At 58.2% G+C, this 15,127-nt stretch overlaps 1 protein-coding gene across 1 annotated transcript in view; it reads right to left on the bottom strand.

Annotated features, from left to right (window-relative positions):
- The window catches only part of LOC135408036 (heat shock factor protein 1-like), a gene marked incomplete at its 5' end in the record, with an annotated part of 53,826 nt that overhangs the window by 19,751 nt on the left and 18,948 nt on the right, over positions 1 to 15,127 (bottom strand). Inside the window, 3 exon segments of the mRNA XM_064643406.1 lie at positions 3,436 to 3,532; positions 4,786 to 4,847; positions 5,951 to 6,026. Coding sequence (XP_064499476.1) covers positions 3,436 to 3,532; positions 4,786 to 4,847; positions 5,951 to 6,026 — 235 coding nt within the window.

Below are 15,127 nucleotides of genomic sequence, written 5' to 3'. Positions count from 1 at the left end.
CCCCAATCCTTCCCTCCCTCAGGTGAATCCCTGTTCCCCCCCGACATTCCCTGGGCTCCAAATCCCGGGATTGCCTCATCCAGCCCCACTTTTTCCAGCCCCTCTGGCAGGGAAAAACCCTCAGGAAGGAGGGAAAATGGTTCCCTGTGGCTGCAGGGAAGGGGGGAAACAGGGATATGGAGCTGGAATCCGGAGCGCTCCGTGTGTCCCGGGCTCATCCCACGGCGTGGGCAGCAGGGAAAGGGGGAATTCTGCCCCTCTGCCCCCTCGGGTGAGACCCCCCTGCAGCTCTGGGGGTTCCAAACATTCCTGAGGGATGTGGAGCTGCTGGAGTGAATCCAGAGGGGACACGGAGCTGCTCCCAGGGCTGGAGCCCCTCTGCTCTGGAGCCAGGCTGGGAGAGCTGGGAATGTTCCCCTGGAGAAGGGGAAGGATCCAGGGAGACCTTGGAGCCCCTTCCAGGGCCTGAAGGGGCTCCAGGAGAGCTGGAGAGGGACTGGGGACAAGGGCTGGAGGGACAGCACCCAGGGAATGGCTTCCCAGGGTTAGGGGGGATAGTGGGAAGGGATTCCTGGCTGGGAGGGTGGGGAGGGGCTGGGATGGAATTCCCAGAGGAGCTGTGGCTGCCCCATCCCTGGGAGTGTCCCAGGCCAGGTTGGAGCACTCTGGGATAGTGGAAAAGTGTCCCTGCCCATGGCAGGGGGTGGGAATGGATGATCCTGAAGGTCCTTTCCCACCCAACCCATTCCATGTTTTGTGCCAGCCGGGCACTGCAGACACCCCAAAGTCCTGGAATGCTGGATTATTGTTCCCTGTTCCAAATCCCAGCGTTTGGGTCACTCCCTGTTTCTCCCAGTCCGGGGCTGCACTTGGAGCACCAAGGACAGGCTGGATGGGCCGGGGGGGCCCAGAGGATCCATCCCCACACTGAGGGGGTTTTTTTTGGGAAAACACAACCGGCACCGACTGAGCTGAGCTGTTTTTTTGGGAATACAGAACTGATTCGATCCCTGGCAAAGCAGAGACTCCGGAATTGCCAGGATCCCCTTCCCTCTCACTGGCAGCTCACTCCAAAACACTCCCAACTCCCCTTTCCCAGTCCAATCTGGAGCTGAAAATCCCAATCCCGGGCTCCTGGAAGGGCTCCCGTGGCTCCGGGGGAAGATTTGCCGCCCTTGGAAAGGGAGATCAGAGGATGGAGGGAACTGGAACGGGATCAGAGAGCGGCTCCGGGGTGGGCTGAGGCCGGGGGGGGGGCTGGAATGGGCTCGGCTATTCAGGGATTCTGCTCAAAAATTCACCAGGATCACCTCGGGGCTCCAGGGAGTCGGGATGGGAAAGCCAGAGGCCCAAACCCTGGGAATGGAACGGGATGTTCCCAGGCAGGATCAGACCCGGGAACTGGGACAGCTCTGGTGCTGCTCCAGAGAGCTCAGCTGGAAAGCTCAGGATGTTCCCAGCTGGAATGTTCTGCTCCTGGAATACAGCAGTGCCAGAGGATCCGGGTAACGGAGGCCGGAGCCAGGCTGGGAGAGCTGGGAATGTCCAGCCTGGAGAAGGGAAGGATCCAGGGAGACCTTGGAGCTCCTTCCAGGGCCTGAAGGGGCTCCAGGAGAGCTGGAGAGGGACGGGGGACAAGGGCTGGAGGGACAGCACCCAGGGAATGGCTTCCCAGGGTTAGGGGGGATAGTGGGAAGGGATTCCTGGCTGGGAGGGTGGGGAGGGGCTGGGATGGAATTCCCAGAGGAGCTGTGGCTGCCCCTGGATCCCTGGGAGTGTCCCAGGCCAGGTTGGATGGGCTTGGAACAACCTGATCCAGCTGCAGAAGTCCCTGCCCATGGCACAAGCGTGGAATTGGATGGGAATTACGGCCCCCTCCCACCCAAACCAGCCTGGAATTCTGTGATTCCCTGCGTCTTGCAGGACACCCCCTCATCCCCAGAGCTGCTCCCTGCTCTCATCCCAAGGCTTTCCCACCCCACAGCCTCTGGGATTATCCCGTGCACAGGCACCACTTGGCTCTGCTCCACAATTCCCACCTTGCTCCCGGCTCCGTGGACACAACTCCGCTCCCAGCACCGGGATCTTTGCCCCAACCCCCCTTCCCTGTCCAGCCTCCCCCGGGAATTCCGAGCCAGGGGCTCTGGCTGGGCTGGGATGCAGCTGCCACCCTGAAGGGCTTTGCCAATCCCAAAGGAGAAGGGGAGGGAAGGGTTTACAATGGGAAAACCACTGGAAAAGAGCCCAAACGGGGCCTTGCTCCCTTCCCACAAATTCAGGGCCTTGTTCCCTCTCCACAAATCCAGGGCCTTGTTCCCTTCCCACAAATCCAGGGCCTTGTTCCCTTCCCACAAATTCAGGTCATTGTTCCCTCTCCACAAATCCAGGGCCTTGTTCCCTTCCCACAAATCCAGGGCCTTGTTTCCTTCCCACAAATCCAGGGCCTTGTTCCCTTCCCACAAATCCAGGGCCTTGTTCCCTTCTCACAAATCCAGGTCCTTGTTCCCTCTCCACAAATCCAGGGCCTTGTTCCCTTCCCACAAATCCAGGGTCTTGTTCCCTCTCCACAAATCCAGGGCCTTGTTCCCTTCCCACAAATCCAAGGCCTTGTTCCCTCTCCAGAAATCCAGGGCCCTGTTCCCTTCCCACAAATCCAAGGCCTTGTTCCCTCTCCATAAATCCAGGGCCTTGTTCCCCTTCCCACAAATCCAGGGCCCTGTTCCCTTCCCACAAATCCAGGGCCTTGTTCCCTTCCCACAAATCCAGGTCCTTGTTTCCTCTCCACAAATCCAGGGCCTTGTTCCCTCTCCACAAATTCAGGGCCTTGTTCCCTTTCCACAAATCCAGGTCCTTGTTCCCTCTCCACAAATCCAGGTCCTTGTTCCCTTCCCACACATCCAGGGCCTTGTTCCCTCTCCACAAATCCAGGGCCTTGTTCCTCTCCACAAATCCAGGGCCTTGTTCCCTTTCCACAAATCCAGGGTCTTGTTCCCTTCCCATAAATCCAGGGTCTTGTTCCCTTCCTATAAATCCAGGGCCTTGTTCCCCTTCCCACAAATCCAGGGCCCTGTTCCCTTCCCACAAATCCAGGGCCTTGTTCCTCCCCACAAATCCAGGGCCTTGTTCCCTCCCCACAAATCCAGGGCCTTGTTCCCTTCCCACAAATCCAGGGCCTTGTTCCCTCTCCACAAATCCAGGGCCTTGTTCCCTTCCCACACATCCAGGGCCTTGTTTCCTCTCCACAAATCCAGGGCCTTGTTCCCTTCCCACAAATCCAGGGCCTTGTTCCCTTCCCACACATCCAGGGCCCTGTTCCCTCTCCACAAATCCAGGGCCTTGTTCCCTTCCCACAAATCCAGGGTCTTGTTCCCTCTCCACAAATCCAGGGCCTTGTTCCCACAGATCCAGGTCCCCTCCCGCTCCAGCAGCACTCACTGCGTAGGGGGACGATCCATGGACGTGCTCCAGGGAATACTGGCGGCTGTACTTGGGCATGGAATGTGCTGAACTGCTGTCGTTCAACATCAGGGGGCTGCGGGAATTCCCAAGAAACACCAGAGTCACACACTGGATCCCAGGGATCGGGAACATCCCATCCCACAGAGCCCCCCCTGGGGACAAGGGACAGCTGTGCCGGGTCTGGGTGAATCCAGAGGGGCAGGAGGACACCGGGATGGGCCACAGGGAGCCAGGACAGGGATCCTGGAGAAGGGAAAACCCAGGGAGAGACCTGGATCCACACCCACAGGCGCTGGGAACCCAGCCCAGGAGAGACTTGGAGCTGCTGGAGAGAGTCCAGAGGGGACATGGAGCTGCTCCAAGGGCTGGAGCCCCTCTGCTCTGGAGCCAGGCTGGGAGAGCTGGGAATGTTCCCCTGGAGAAGGGAAGGATCCAGGGAGACCTTGGAGCCCCTTCCAGGGCCTGAAGGGGCTCCAGGAGAGCTGGAGAGGGACTGGGGACAAGGGCTGGAGGGACAGCACCCAGGGAATGGCTTCCCAGGGTTAGGTGGGATAGTGGGAAGGGATTCCTGGCTGGGAGGGTGGGGAGGGGCTGGGATGGAATTCCCAGAGAAGCTGTGGCTGCCCCTGGATCCCTGGGAGTGTCCCAGGGCAGGTTGGATCACCCTGGGACAGTGGGAGGTGTCCCTCCCCGTGGCAGGGGTGGCACTGGCTGGGAATTAAGGTCCCTTCCCACCCAACCCACGCTGTGACTCCCTGATTCCAGGATTCCCTGACACTGGGGAACACAGGGAGCCCCCGGGGCTGCGCTCTGCTCTTTGCCAAGCGGGAATGGGAATCCTGGGAATGTGAATCCCGGGAATTCGAATCCCAAGGCCTTGGAGGGCTTTTCCCAGCCCCTGGTCTCCCCCTCGTGTCGTGCCAGAGCTGTGCCTGTCACTTCCCTGTCCTGCATTCCCACTGCTCCAGGCACGGGGGGCCCGGCCCATCCATCTTTTCCAGGGGCTGAGGGCTCTGGAGGAGCCGTTTGTCCTCCCCAGATCCATCATTTCCACCTCCCCCCTGCTCATTAACGCTAATTAAGCTGCTGCCAGATGGTGCCCAGAGCCGGCCCTGCCATTCCACAGGAACCCCGGGACGAGCCGGGAGCGGGAACACAGACGGGATCCGGGAAAAACCAGGGGCAGGGGGAGGAATCCACCTCCCAAATCCCAGGATTCCCAGTCCTGCTCCCTGTGAGGCTCCCAGGGATCTGGGAGATCCCAATTCTGCCGGTCCTGCCTTGTCCCCCTGGAATTTTTCCGTGGATGCAGGAATGCAGACTCACATCTTCCTCTTGACCCCGAGAATTCGGTTGGATTGCACCAAGGAAATCAGGAACTGGATGAGCTGTGGGAGGAAAAGAGGGAAAAGCTGTTAGGGGAGGGCTGGGAAAAGGGGGAGAAGGAGTTCAGGGAGGAGGGAAACAGGGAAAAACTGGGGAGAAAGAGCTCTGGGAGGAGGAAAACAGGGAAAACTGGGGAGAAAGAGCTCTGGGAGGAGGAAAACAGGGAAAAACTAGAGAGAAAGAGCTCTGGGAGGAGGAAAACGGGGAAAACCAGGAGAGAAAGAGCTCTGGGAGGAGGAAAACAGGGAAAACCAGGAGAGAAAGAGCTCTGGGAGGAGGAAAACGGGGAAAACCAGGAGAGAAAGAGCTCTGGGAGGAGGAAAATGGGGAAAACTGGAGAGAAAGAGCTCTGGGAGGAGGGAAACAGGGAAAAACTGGGGAGAAAGAACTCTGGGAGGAGGAAAATGGGGAAAACCAGGAGAGAAGGAGCTCTGGGAGGAGAAAAAGAGGGAAAACTGGAGAGGAAAATGGGGGAAAAAAAACTGAGAAGAGGAAAATGGGAAAAGTAGAGAAAAAGAGCTCTGGGAAGAGAAAACCAGGGAAAAACTGGAGAGGAAGAGCTCTGGAAGGAAGAAAACAGGGAAAACCAGGAGAGAAAGAGCTCTGGGATGAGGAAAACAGGGAAAAACTGTTCAGGTGTGCACAGAACTTGGAAGGACAGAGCTCTGGGAGGAGGAATAAAGGGAAAAACTGTTTGGATGTGAAAGAAACTTGAGAGAAAGAGCTCTGGGAGGAGGAAAAGGGGAAAAACTGGAGAGAAAGAGCTCTGGGAGGAGGAAAATGGGGAAAACTGGAGAGAAAGAGCTCTGGGAGGAGGAAAACAGGGAAAACCAGGAGAGAAAGAGCTCTGGGAGGAGGAAAACAGGGAAAACCAGGAGAGAAAGAGCTCTGGGAGGAGGAAAACAGGGAAAAACTGGAGAGAAAAGAGCTCTGGGAGGAGGAAAAGAGGGAAAATCCGTTTGTGTGGGCACAGAACCTGGGAGAGAACAGAGCTCTGGGAGGAGAAATAAATGGAAAATGCGATTCCCAAAGAGGAATCCAGAGGCCTGGGCAGGGCCCCAGCACAGCCAGGGTGTCCCAATCCCTGGGGAAAAGTGGGATTTACCTTGTTGACCACCTTCTGCTGCTGGGCGTGCTTCTGGCGCAGGCTGGCCACCTCCCGCCACAGGGCCTCGTTCTCGCTGCAAGGGAACGGGATCCGTCAGGAAAAACGGGAAGGGCCGGGAAAACCCCCCTGGGAAAGGGCTCTGGGACTGGGAAAACCCCCCTGGGAAAGGGCTCTGGGACAGGGAACACCAGACAGGGAACACCAGGGCTGGGAAAGGGCTCTGGGACAGGGAAAACCCCGCTGGGAAAGGGCTCTGGGACAGGGAAAACCAGGCTGGGAAAGGGCTCTGGGACAGGGAAAACCCCGCTGGGAAAGGGCTCTGGGACAGGGAAAACCCCGCTGGGAAAGGGCTCTGGGACAGGGAAAAGCAGAGCTGGGAAAAGGCTCTGGGACAAGGAAAACCAGGCTGGGAAAAGGCTCTGGGACAGGGAAAATCAGACAGGGAAAAGTAGGGCTGGGAAAGGGCTCTGGGACAGGGAAAACCAGGGCTGGGAAAGGGCTCTGGGACAGGGAAAAGCAGAGCTGGGAAAAGGCTCTGGGACAGGGAAAAGTAGAGCTGGGAAAAGGCTCTGGGACAAGGAAAACCAGGCTGGGAAAAGGCTCTGGGACAGGGAAAATCAGACAGGGAAAATTAGGGCTGGGAAAAGGCTGTGGAACAGGTAAAACCAGAGCTGGGAAAGGGCTCTGGAGCAGGGAAAAGAAGGACTGGAAAAGGGCTCTGGGACAGGGAAAAGCAGAGCTGGGAAAGGGCTCTGGAGCTGAGAAACCCAGACAGGGCAAACCAGGCTGGGAAAGGGCTCTGGGACAGGGAAAACCAGACAGGGAAAATTAGGGCTGGGAAAAGGCTGTGGAACAGGGAACACCAGGCTGGAAAAGGGCTCAGGAGCAGGGAAAAGCAGAGGGAAAAGGGTGCAGGAGCAGGGAAAAGCAGAGCTGGGAAAGGCTCTGGAGCAGGGAAAAACAGACAGGGAAAATGAGGGCTGGGAAAAGGTTCTGGGTCAGGGGAAACCAGACAGGGAAAATGAGGGCTGGGAAAGGGCTCAGGACAGGGAAAATCAGGCTGGGAAAGGGCTCTGGGACAGGGAACACCAGACAGGGAAAAGGCTCTGGGACAGGGAAAATCAGGCTGGGAAAGGGCTCAGGAGCAGGGAAAAAGAGGGTTGGGAAACTGCTCTGCGACAGGGAAAAGCAGAGCTGGGAAAGGGCTCTGGAGCAGGGAAAAGTAGAGCTGGGAAAGGGCTCTGGAGCTGAGAAACCCAGACAGGGCAAACCAGGCTGGGAAAGGGCTCTGGGACAGGGAAAACCAGACTGGGAAAAGGGCTCAGGAGCAGGGAAAAGCAGAGCTGGGAAAAGGCTCAGGAACAGGGAACACCAGGCTGGGAAAAGGCTCTGGAACAGGGAACACCAGGCTGGGAAGGGGCTCAGGAGCTGGGAAAAGGCTCAGGAACAGGGAAAAGGCTCAGGAACAGGGAAAAGGCTCAGGAACAGGGAACCCCAGGCTGAGAAGGGGCTCAGGAGCAGGGAAAAGGCTGTGGAACAGGGACCAGCAGGCTGGGAAGGGGGTCAGGAGCAGGGAAAAGGCTCAGGAACAGGCAGCAGCAGGCTGGGAAAAGGCTCAGGAACAGGGAACACCAGGCTGGGAAGGGGCTCAGGAGCAGGGAAAAGGCTCAGGAGCAGGGAGCAGGAGGCTGGGAAGGGGCTGAGGAGCAGGGAAAAGGCTCAGGAACAGGGAGCAGCAGGCTGGGAAGGGGCTCAGGAACAGGGACCAGCAGGCTGGGAAGGGGCTCAGGGGCAGGGAAAAGGCCCAGGAACAGGGACCAGCAGAGTGGGAAGGGGCTGAGGAGCAGGGAAAAGGCTCAGGAACAGGGAGCAGCAGGCTGGGAAAAGGCTCAGGAACAGGGACCAGCAGGCTGGGAAGGGGCTCAGGAGCAGGGAAGAGGCTCAGGAACAGGGAACATCAGGCTGGGAAGGGGGTCAGGAGCAGGGAAAAGGCTCAGGAACAGGGAACACCAGGCTGGGAAGGGGGTCAGGAGCAGGGAAAAGGCTCAGGAACAGGGAGCAGCAGGCTGGGAAAAGGCTCAGGAACAGGGACCAGCAGGCTGGGAAGGGGGTCAGGAGCAGGGAAAAGGCCCAGGAACAGGGAGCAGGAGGCTGGGAAGGCCCTGGGCAGGCTGGGGTCATTAACTCTGCCATCCCACAGCTCCAGCAGGGCCTCGGAGCGTTCCCAGGGAGCAGCTGCTCCCAACCATTCCCGTCTCCCCTTGGGAATGGCCCGGGAATGACCCGGCTCAGTCACCTGGATCCGGCCCAGGGGGGGTCTGATGATAAATTGGGGGTCTCTGGAGATGGGAAGGGGAGGGAAAATGAGGAGGGGGGCAGGGATAGGGATCCACAAAGCTCCCACCCCTCCTGCTTCCAGCGATTCCCAAACTCTCCCTGTGCTTTGGGAGCTCCAAATTTGGGGTGTTTTTCTTTTAAAGCAGATAAAGGAAAGCAGCAGTGAGGGGTTGGTGTGTCCTGGGGAGGGGAAAATACTCAAACCCCAAAGATCTGCTTGGGTTTAAAGCTGCTGAAGCTCCAGGGAAAACAGGGAAAAAACTGTTCAGGTGTGCACAGAACTTGGAAAAAACAGAGCTCTGGGAGGAGGAATAAAGGGAAAAACTGTTTGGAAGTGCGAGAAACGTGAGAGAAAAGAGTTCTGGGAGGAGGAAAACAGGGAAAAACTGGAGAGAAAGAGCTCTGGGAGGAGGAAAATGGGGAAAACCAGGAGAGAAGGAGCTCTGGGAGGAGGAAAATGGGGAAAACCAGGAGAGAAAGAGCTCTGGGAGGAGGAAAACAGGGAAAACCAGGAGAGAAAGAGCTCTGGGAGGAGGAAAACAGGGAAAACCAGGAGAGAAAGAGCTCTGGGAGGAGGAAAAGAGGGAAAACCAGGAAAGACAGAGCTCTGGGAGGAGGAAAACAGGGAAAACCAGGAGAGAAAGAGGACAAACTGAGCCCTTCCAGGGCCTGAAGGGGCTCCAGGAGAGCTGGAGAGGGACTGGGGACAAGGGCTGGAGGGACAGCACCCAGGGAATGGCTTCCCAGGGTTAGGGGGGATAGTGGGAAGGGATTCCTGGCTGGGAGGGTGGGGAGGGGCTGGGATGGAATTCCCAGAGGAGCTGTGGCTGCCCCATCCCTGGGAGTGTCCCAGGGCAGGTTGGATCCCCCTGGGATGGTGGGAGGTGTCCCTGCCCGTGGAAAGGGATGGAACAAGGTCCCTTTCCCCTCAAACCAGTCTGGGATTCCATGAAACCATCCCAACCTTCTCAAACAGGGCAGACACCCCAAAAACGGGGGGGGCCTGACCAGCCTGGGGCTGCACTTTGGGGATGGGGCTTTGGGCAGAGGATCCAAACACCCCCAAAACCAGGACACCCCAAATGAGCTCACCCCAAAATACATGACACCCCCAAAACCAGGACACCCCAAATGAGCTCATCCCAAAATATGGGACATCCCCAAAACCAGGACACCCCCAAAACCAGGACACCTCAAATGAGCTCACCCCAAAATATGGGACATCCCCAAAACCAGGACATCCCCAAAACCAGAAGACCCCCAAACCTCGACACTCTAAATTCAGAACACCCTCCCAACCAGGAAACCCCCAAACCAGAACACCCCAAACCCCAGGAAATCCCCAAACCAGGACATCCCAAAGCACAACACCCCAAATCAGGCTACTCCCAAACCAGGACACCCTCAAAACCTGCACATCCCCAAACCAGGACACCCCCAAACCAATACACCCCAGAAAAGGACCCCCAAACCAGAACACCCCAAAAAAAGACCCCCAAACTAAGACACCCCAAACCAGGACACCCTAAACCTGGAGACCCCAAACCAGGACCCTCCAAACCAGGACACCCCAAACCAGGACCCCAAAACCCAGGACACCTCAAACCTGGACATCCCCAAACCCAAGACCCCCCCCCAGACCAGGAGACCCCCAAATTCTAGACACTCCTAAACCCAAGACACCCCAAACCAGGACAACCCCAAATCCTAGACACTCCTAAACCCAAGACACCCCAAACCAGGACAACCCCAAATCCTAGACACTCCTAAACCCAAGACAGCCCAAAACAGGACCCCAAAACCCAGGACCCCTCAAACCTAGACATCCCCAAATCAAGACACCCCAAACCAAGACACCCAAACCCAGGACACCTCAAACCTGGACATCCCCAAATCAGGACATCCCAAAACAAGACCCCCCCCAAAGGAGGACACCTCAAAGCTGGACATCCCCAAATCAGTGATTTGGGGATAAGACACCCCAAAGCAGGACACCTCAAATCTGGACATCCCCAAACCCAAGATCTCTCGAACCCTGGACACCCCCAAACCAGGACACTCCCAAAAACCTGGACATCCCTAAACCAGGACCCACCAACCCAGGACACCTCAAACCTGGACATCCCCAAACCCAAGACACCCCAAAACAGGAGACCCCCAAATCCAGGACAACCCCAAATCCTAGACACTCCTAAATCCAAGACAGCCCAAACCAGGACCCCAAAACCCAGGACACCTCAAACCTGGACATCCCCATACCCAAGACACCCCAAACCAGGACATCTCAAACCAGGACACCTCAAACCTGCACATCCCCATACCCGAGACACCCCAAATCCAGGACACCCCAACCCAGGACACCCCCAAACCCAAGACCTCCTGAACCCTGGACACCCCTAAACCAGGACACTCTCAAAACCTGGACATCCCTAAACCAGGACTCACCAACCCAGGACACCTCAAACCTGGACATCCCCAAATCCAAGACACCCCAAACCAGGAGACCCCCAAATCCAGGACAACCCCAAATCCTAGACACTCCTAAATCCAAGACACCCCAAACCATGAGACCCCCAAATCCAGGACAACCCCAAATCCTAGACACTCCTAAACCCAAGACACCCCAAACCAGGACCCCAAAAGCCAGGACACCTCAAACCTGGACATCCCCAAATCAGGACACCCCAAAACCTGGACACCTCAAACCTGCACATTCCCGTATCAGGACACCCCAAAACCTGGACACCTCAAACCTGGACATCCTCAAACCCGACACCTCCACCCAGGACCCCCCAACCCAGGACATCTCAAACCTGCACATCCCCAAACCCAAGACACCCCTAAACCAGGACACCCCCAAACCAGGACACTCTCAAAACCTGGACATCCCTAAACCAGGACCCACCAACCCACGGCACCTCAAACCTGCACATCCCCAAATCAGGGGATTTTGGGATAAGATCCCCCCCAAAGTAGGACACCTCAAACCTGCACATCCCCAAACCCAAGACACCCCAAACTAGGAGACCCCCAAATCCAGGACAACCCAACCCAGGACACCCCCAAACCCAAGACACCCCAAATCCAGGACACCTCAAACCAGGACACCTCAAACCAGGACCCACCAACCCAGGACACCTCAAAGCTGGACATCCCCAAACCCAAGACACCCCAAACCCAAGACACCCCAAACCAGGAGACTCCCAAATCCAGGACAACCCCAAATCAGGACGCCCCAAAACAAGACACCCAAACCCAGGACACCTCAAACCTGGACACCCCCAAACCCAAGACCTCCTGAACCCTGGACACCCCCAAACCAGGACACTCTCAAAACCTGGACATCCCCAAACCAGGACATCCCCAAACCCAAGACCTCCTGAACCCTGGACACCCCCAAACCAGGACAATCCCAAAAACCTGGACATCCCCAAACCCAAGACACCTCAACCCAGGATCCCCCAACCCACGACATCTCAAACCAGGACACCTCAAACCTGCACATCCCCAAACCCAAGACACCCCAAATCCAGGACACCCCAACCCAGGACACCCCCAAACCCAAGACCTCCTGAACCCTGGACACCCCTAAACCAGGACACTCTCAAAACTTGGACATCCCTAAACCAGGACCCCCCAACCCAGGACACCTCAAACCTGGACATCCCCAAATCCAAGACACCCCAAACCACCCAAGACACCCCAAACCAGGAGACCCCCAAATCCAGGACAACCCCAAATCCTAGACACTCCTAAACCCAAGACACCCCAAACCAGGACACCCCAAAACCTGGACACCTCAAACCTGGACATCCCCATACCCAAGACCTCCTGAACCCTGGACACCCCTAAACCAGGACACTCTCAAAACCTGGACACCCCTAAACCAGGACACCCCCAAACCCAAGACCTCCTGAACCCTGGACACCCCCAAACCAGGACACTCTCAAAACCTGGATGTCCCTAAACCAGGACATCTCCAAACTCAAAACACCCCAAATCCAGGACACTCCCAAAAACCTGCACACCCCCAAACCCAAGACCTCCTAAACCCTGGACACCCCTAAACCACGACACTCTCAAAACCTGGACATCCCTAAACCAGGACATCTCCAAACTCAAAACACCCCAAATCCAGGACACTCCCAAAAACCTGGACATCCCTAAACCAGGACATCCCCAAACTCAAAACACCCCAAATCCAGGACACTCTCAAAACCTGGACATCCCTAAACCAGGACATCCCCAAACCCAAGACCTCCCGAACCCTGGACACCCCCAAACCAGGACACTCCCAAAAACCTGGACATCCCCAAACCCAAGACACCCCAAATCCAGGAGACCCCCAAACCCAGGAGACCCCCGGACCCCCCAAACGCTGCCCTGTCCCCCCCCCCGGCTGTGGGAGGCCGTGGGGTTTGGGGGGGGCCGTTCCCTCATTCCAAGGGGAGCAGCTGCAGCTCTCCGTCCAGCTGCTGCTCTCCCCGAGCCCCAGCTGCCAATTCCAGGCAATTCCAGCCCAATCCCAGGCCCCCGGATCGCGGCTGCGCCCGGGGGGGCTCCGGGGAGGTGTAAATTAGCCGAGCTGTCCTCGCCCCGGCCCCTCTCCGGGCTCGGCCCAGCTCAACTCGCTGCCGGGGTCGCCCCGGGACAGGGGAGGCGAGGAGGGGGAAGCATCGGGAAACTCTCCCCAAATCCCCAAATCCCGGCGGTGGGATGGGGAGGGGGCTGTGCCCGGGCCACACCTGAGCCTGGCTCGGGGGGGTCGCGGTGGCTCCGAGCCAGTCCCGGCTCGGGGGGAGGAGGAGGAGGAGGAGAAAAGGAGCCGGGAATTGCTCATTAGGGAGGGATTGGGACACAGCTGGACACGGAGCCCCCGGAGGGCTCCGCTCCCACCCACAAAACCCTTTAATACCTTTTTTTTCTTTTTTCCCCGAGCCGTTTTACGAGGCAATTAAAGGCCGGCCGGGACTTTTTTTTTTATTTTTAACAGGGGGGCCCGTCGCGAACGTTTCATTTTGGGGTCATTAAGGGCCCTTTGAAGCGGTTTTTTTTTTTGTTGCCGGTTTTTTTTTTTTTACGGGACCCGCTCCGCACCTGCCCCTCTTAAAACCAAACCCCCCCCCCCCCCATCCCGAGCCTCCCCCGGGGCTGGGGCTGCGCTCCGGCAGCCCGAGAAAAAACAGGGATCTAAAACAGGGAACGAAAACAGGGAAGGGCTCCGGGAACACAGGACAAGAGGACAAGGGGACAAGAGGACAAGGGGACCCGCGTGGGCAGCGGGTCGGGAGCCAAGGAACGCCCGTCCCTGCCCCGTCCTGGCACCCGCAGCTCCATCCCGAGCCCATCCCGGCGGGATGCGGCAGGGAGAGCCCTCCCACAGCACACCAGTCCCTCCCAGTTGGAGCTGGGAGTGGGTGACACCCCGGGCACTGCCCGTGCCTGGTCCATCCTGGCACCCGGAGCGACGCCGTGCCCATCCCAGTTGGGTACTGGGGCAGCACTGGGGGCAGGCAGAGCCCCAGGAACCCCTGTTTTATCCCCCCCCATCACACCAGTCCCCCCAGTTGGGTACTGGGGCAGCACTGGGGGCAGGCAGAGCCTCATTAACCCCTGTTTTATCCCCCCCCATCACACCAGTTCCCCCAGTTGGGTACTGGGGGCAGGCAGAGCCCCAGTAACCCCTGTTTCATCCCCCCCATCACACCAGTCCCCCCAGTTGGGTACTGGGGGCAGGCAGAGCCCCAGGAACCCCTGTTTCATCCCCCCCATCACACCAGTTCCCCCAGTTGGGTACTGGGGGCAGGCAGAGCCCCAGTAACCCCTGTTTTATCCCCCCACAGCACACCAGTCCATCCCAGTTGGGTACTGGGGGCAGGCAGAGCCCCAGTAACCCCTGTTTTATCCCCCCTTATCACACCAGTCCCCCCAGTTGGGTACTGGGGGCAGGCAGAGCCCCAGGAACCCCTGTTTTATCCCCCCCACATCACACCAGTCCATCCCAGTTGGGTACTGGGGGCAGGCAGAGCCCCAGTAACCCCTGTTTTATCCCCCCCCATCACACCAGTCCCCCCAGTTGGGTACTGGGGGCAGGCAGAGCCCCAGGAACCCCTGTTTTATCCCCACATCACACCAGTTCCCCCAGTTGGGTACTGGGGGCAGGCAGAGCCCCAGTAACCCCTGTTTTATCCCCACATCACACCAGTCCATCCCAGTTGGGTACTGGGGGCAGGCAGAGCCCCAGGAACCCCTGTTTTATCCCTCTTATCACACCAGTCCCCCCAGTTGGGTACTGGGGCAGCACTGGGGGCAGGCAGAGCCCCAGGAACCCCTGTTTTATCCCCCCCCATCACACCAGTCCCCCCAGTTGGGTACTGGGGGCAGGCAGAGCCCCAGGAACCCCTGTTTTATCCCCCCCCATCACACCAGTCCCCCCAGTTGGGTACTGGGGCAGCACTGGGGGCAGGCAGAGCCCCAGTAACCCCTGTTTTATCCCCCCTTATCACACCAGTCCCCCCAGTTGGGTACTGGGGGCAGGCAGAGCCCCAGTAACCCCTGTTTTATCCCCCCCCATCACACCAGTCCATCCCAGTTGGGTACTGGGGGCAGGCAGAGCCCCAGTAACCCCTGTTTTATCCCCCACAGCACACCAGTCCATCCCAGTTGGGTACTGGGAGCAGGCAGAGCCCCAGGAACCCCTGTTTTATCCCCCCCCATCACACCAGTCCATCCCAGTTGGGTACTGGGGGCAGGCAGAGCCCCAGGAACCCCTGTTTTATCCCCCCATATCACACCAGTCCCCCCAGTTGGGTACTGGGGCAGCACTGGGGGCAGGCA

This window comes from Pseudopipra pipra, unplaced genomic scaffold (genome assembly GCF_036250125.1).
Source record: "Pseudopipra pipra isolate bDixPip1 unplaced genomic scaffold, bDixPip1.hap1 HAP1_SCAFFOLD_135, whole genome shotgun sequence".
Lineage (NCBI taxonomy): Eukaryota > Metazoa > Chordata > Aves > Passeriformes > Pipridae > Pseudopipra > Pseudopipra pipra.
The sequence above is the reverse complement of the archived record's forward strand: the minus strand, read 5'-3'. Positions and strand labels throughout refer to the sequence as shown.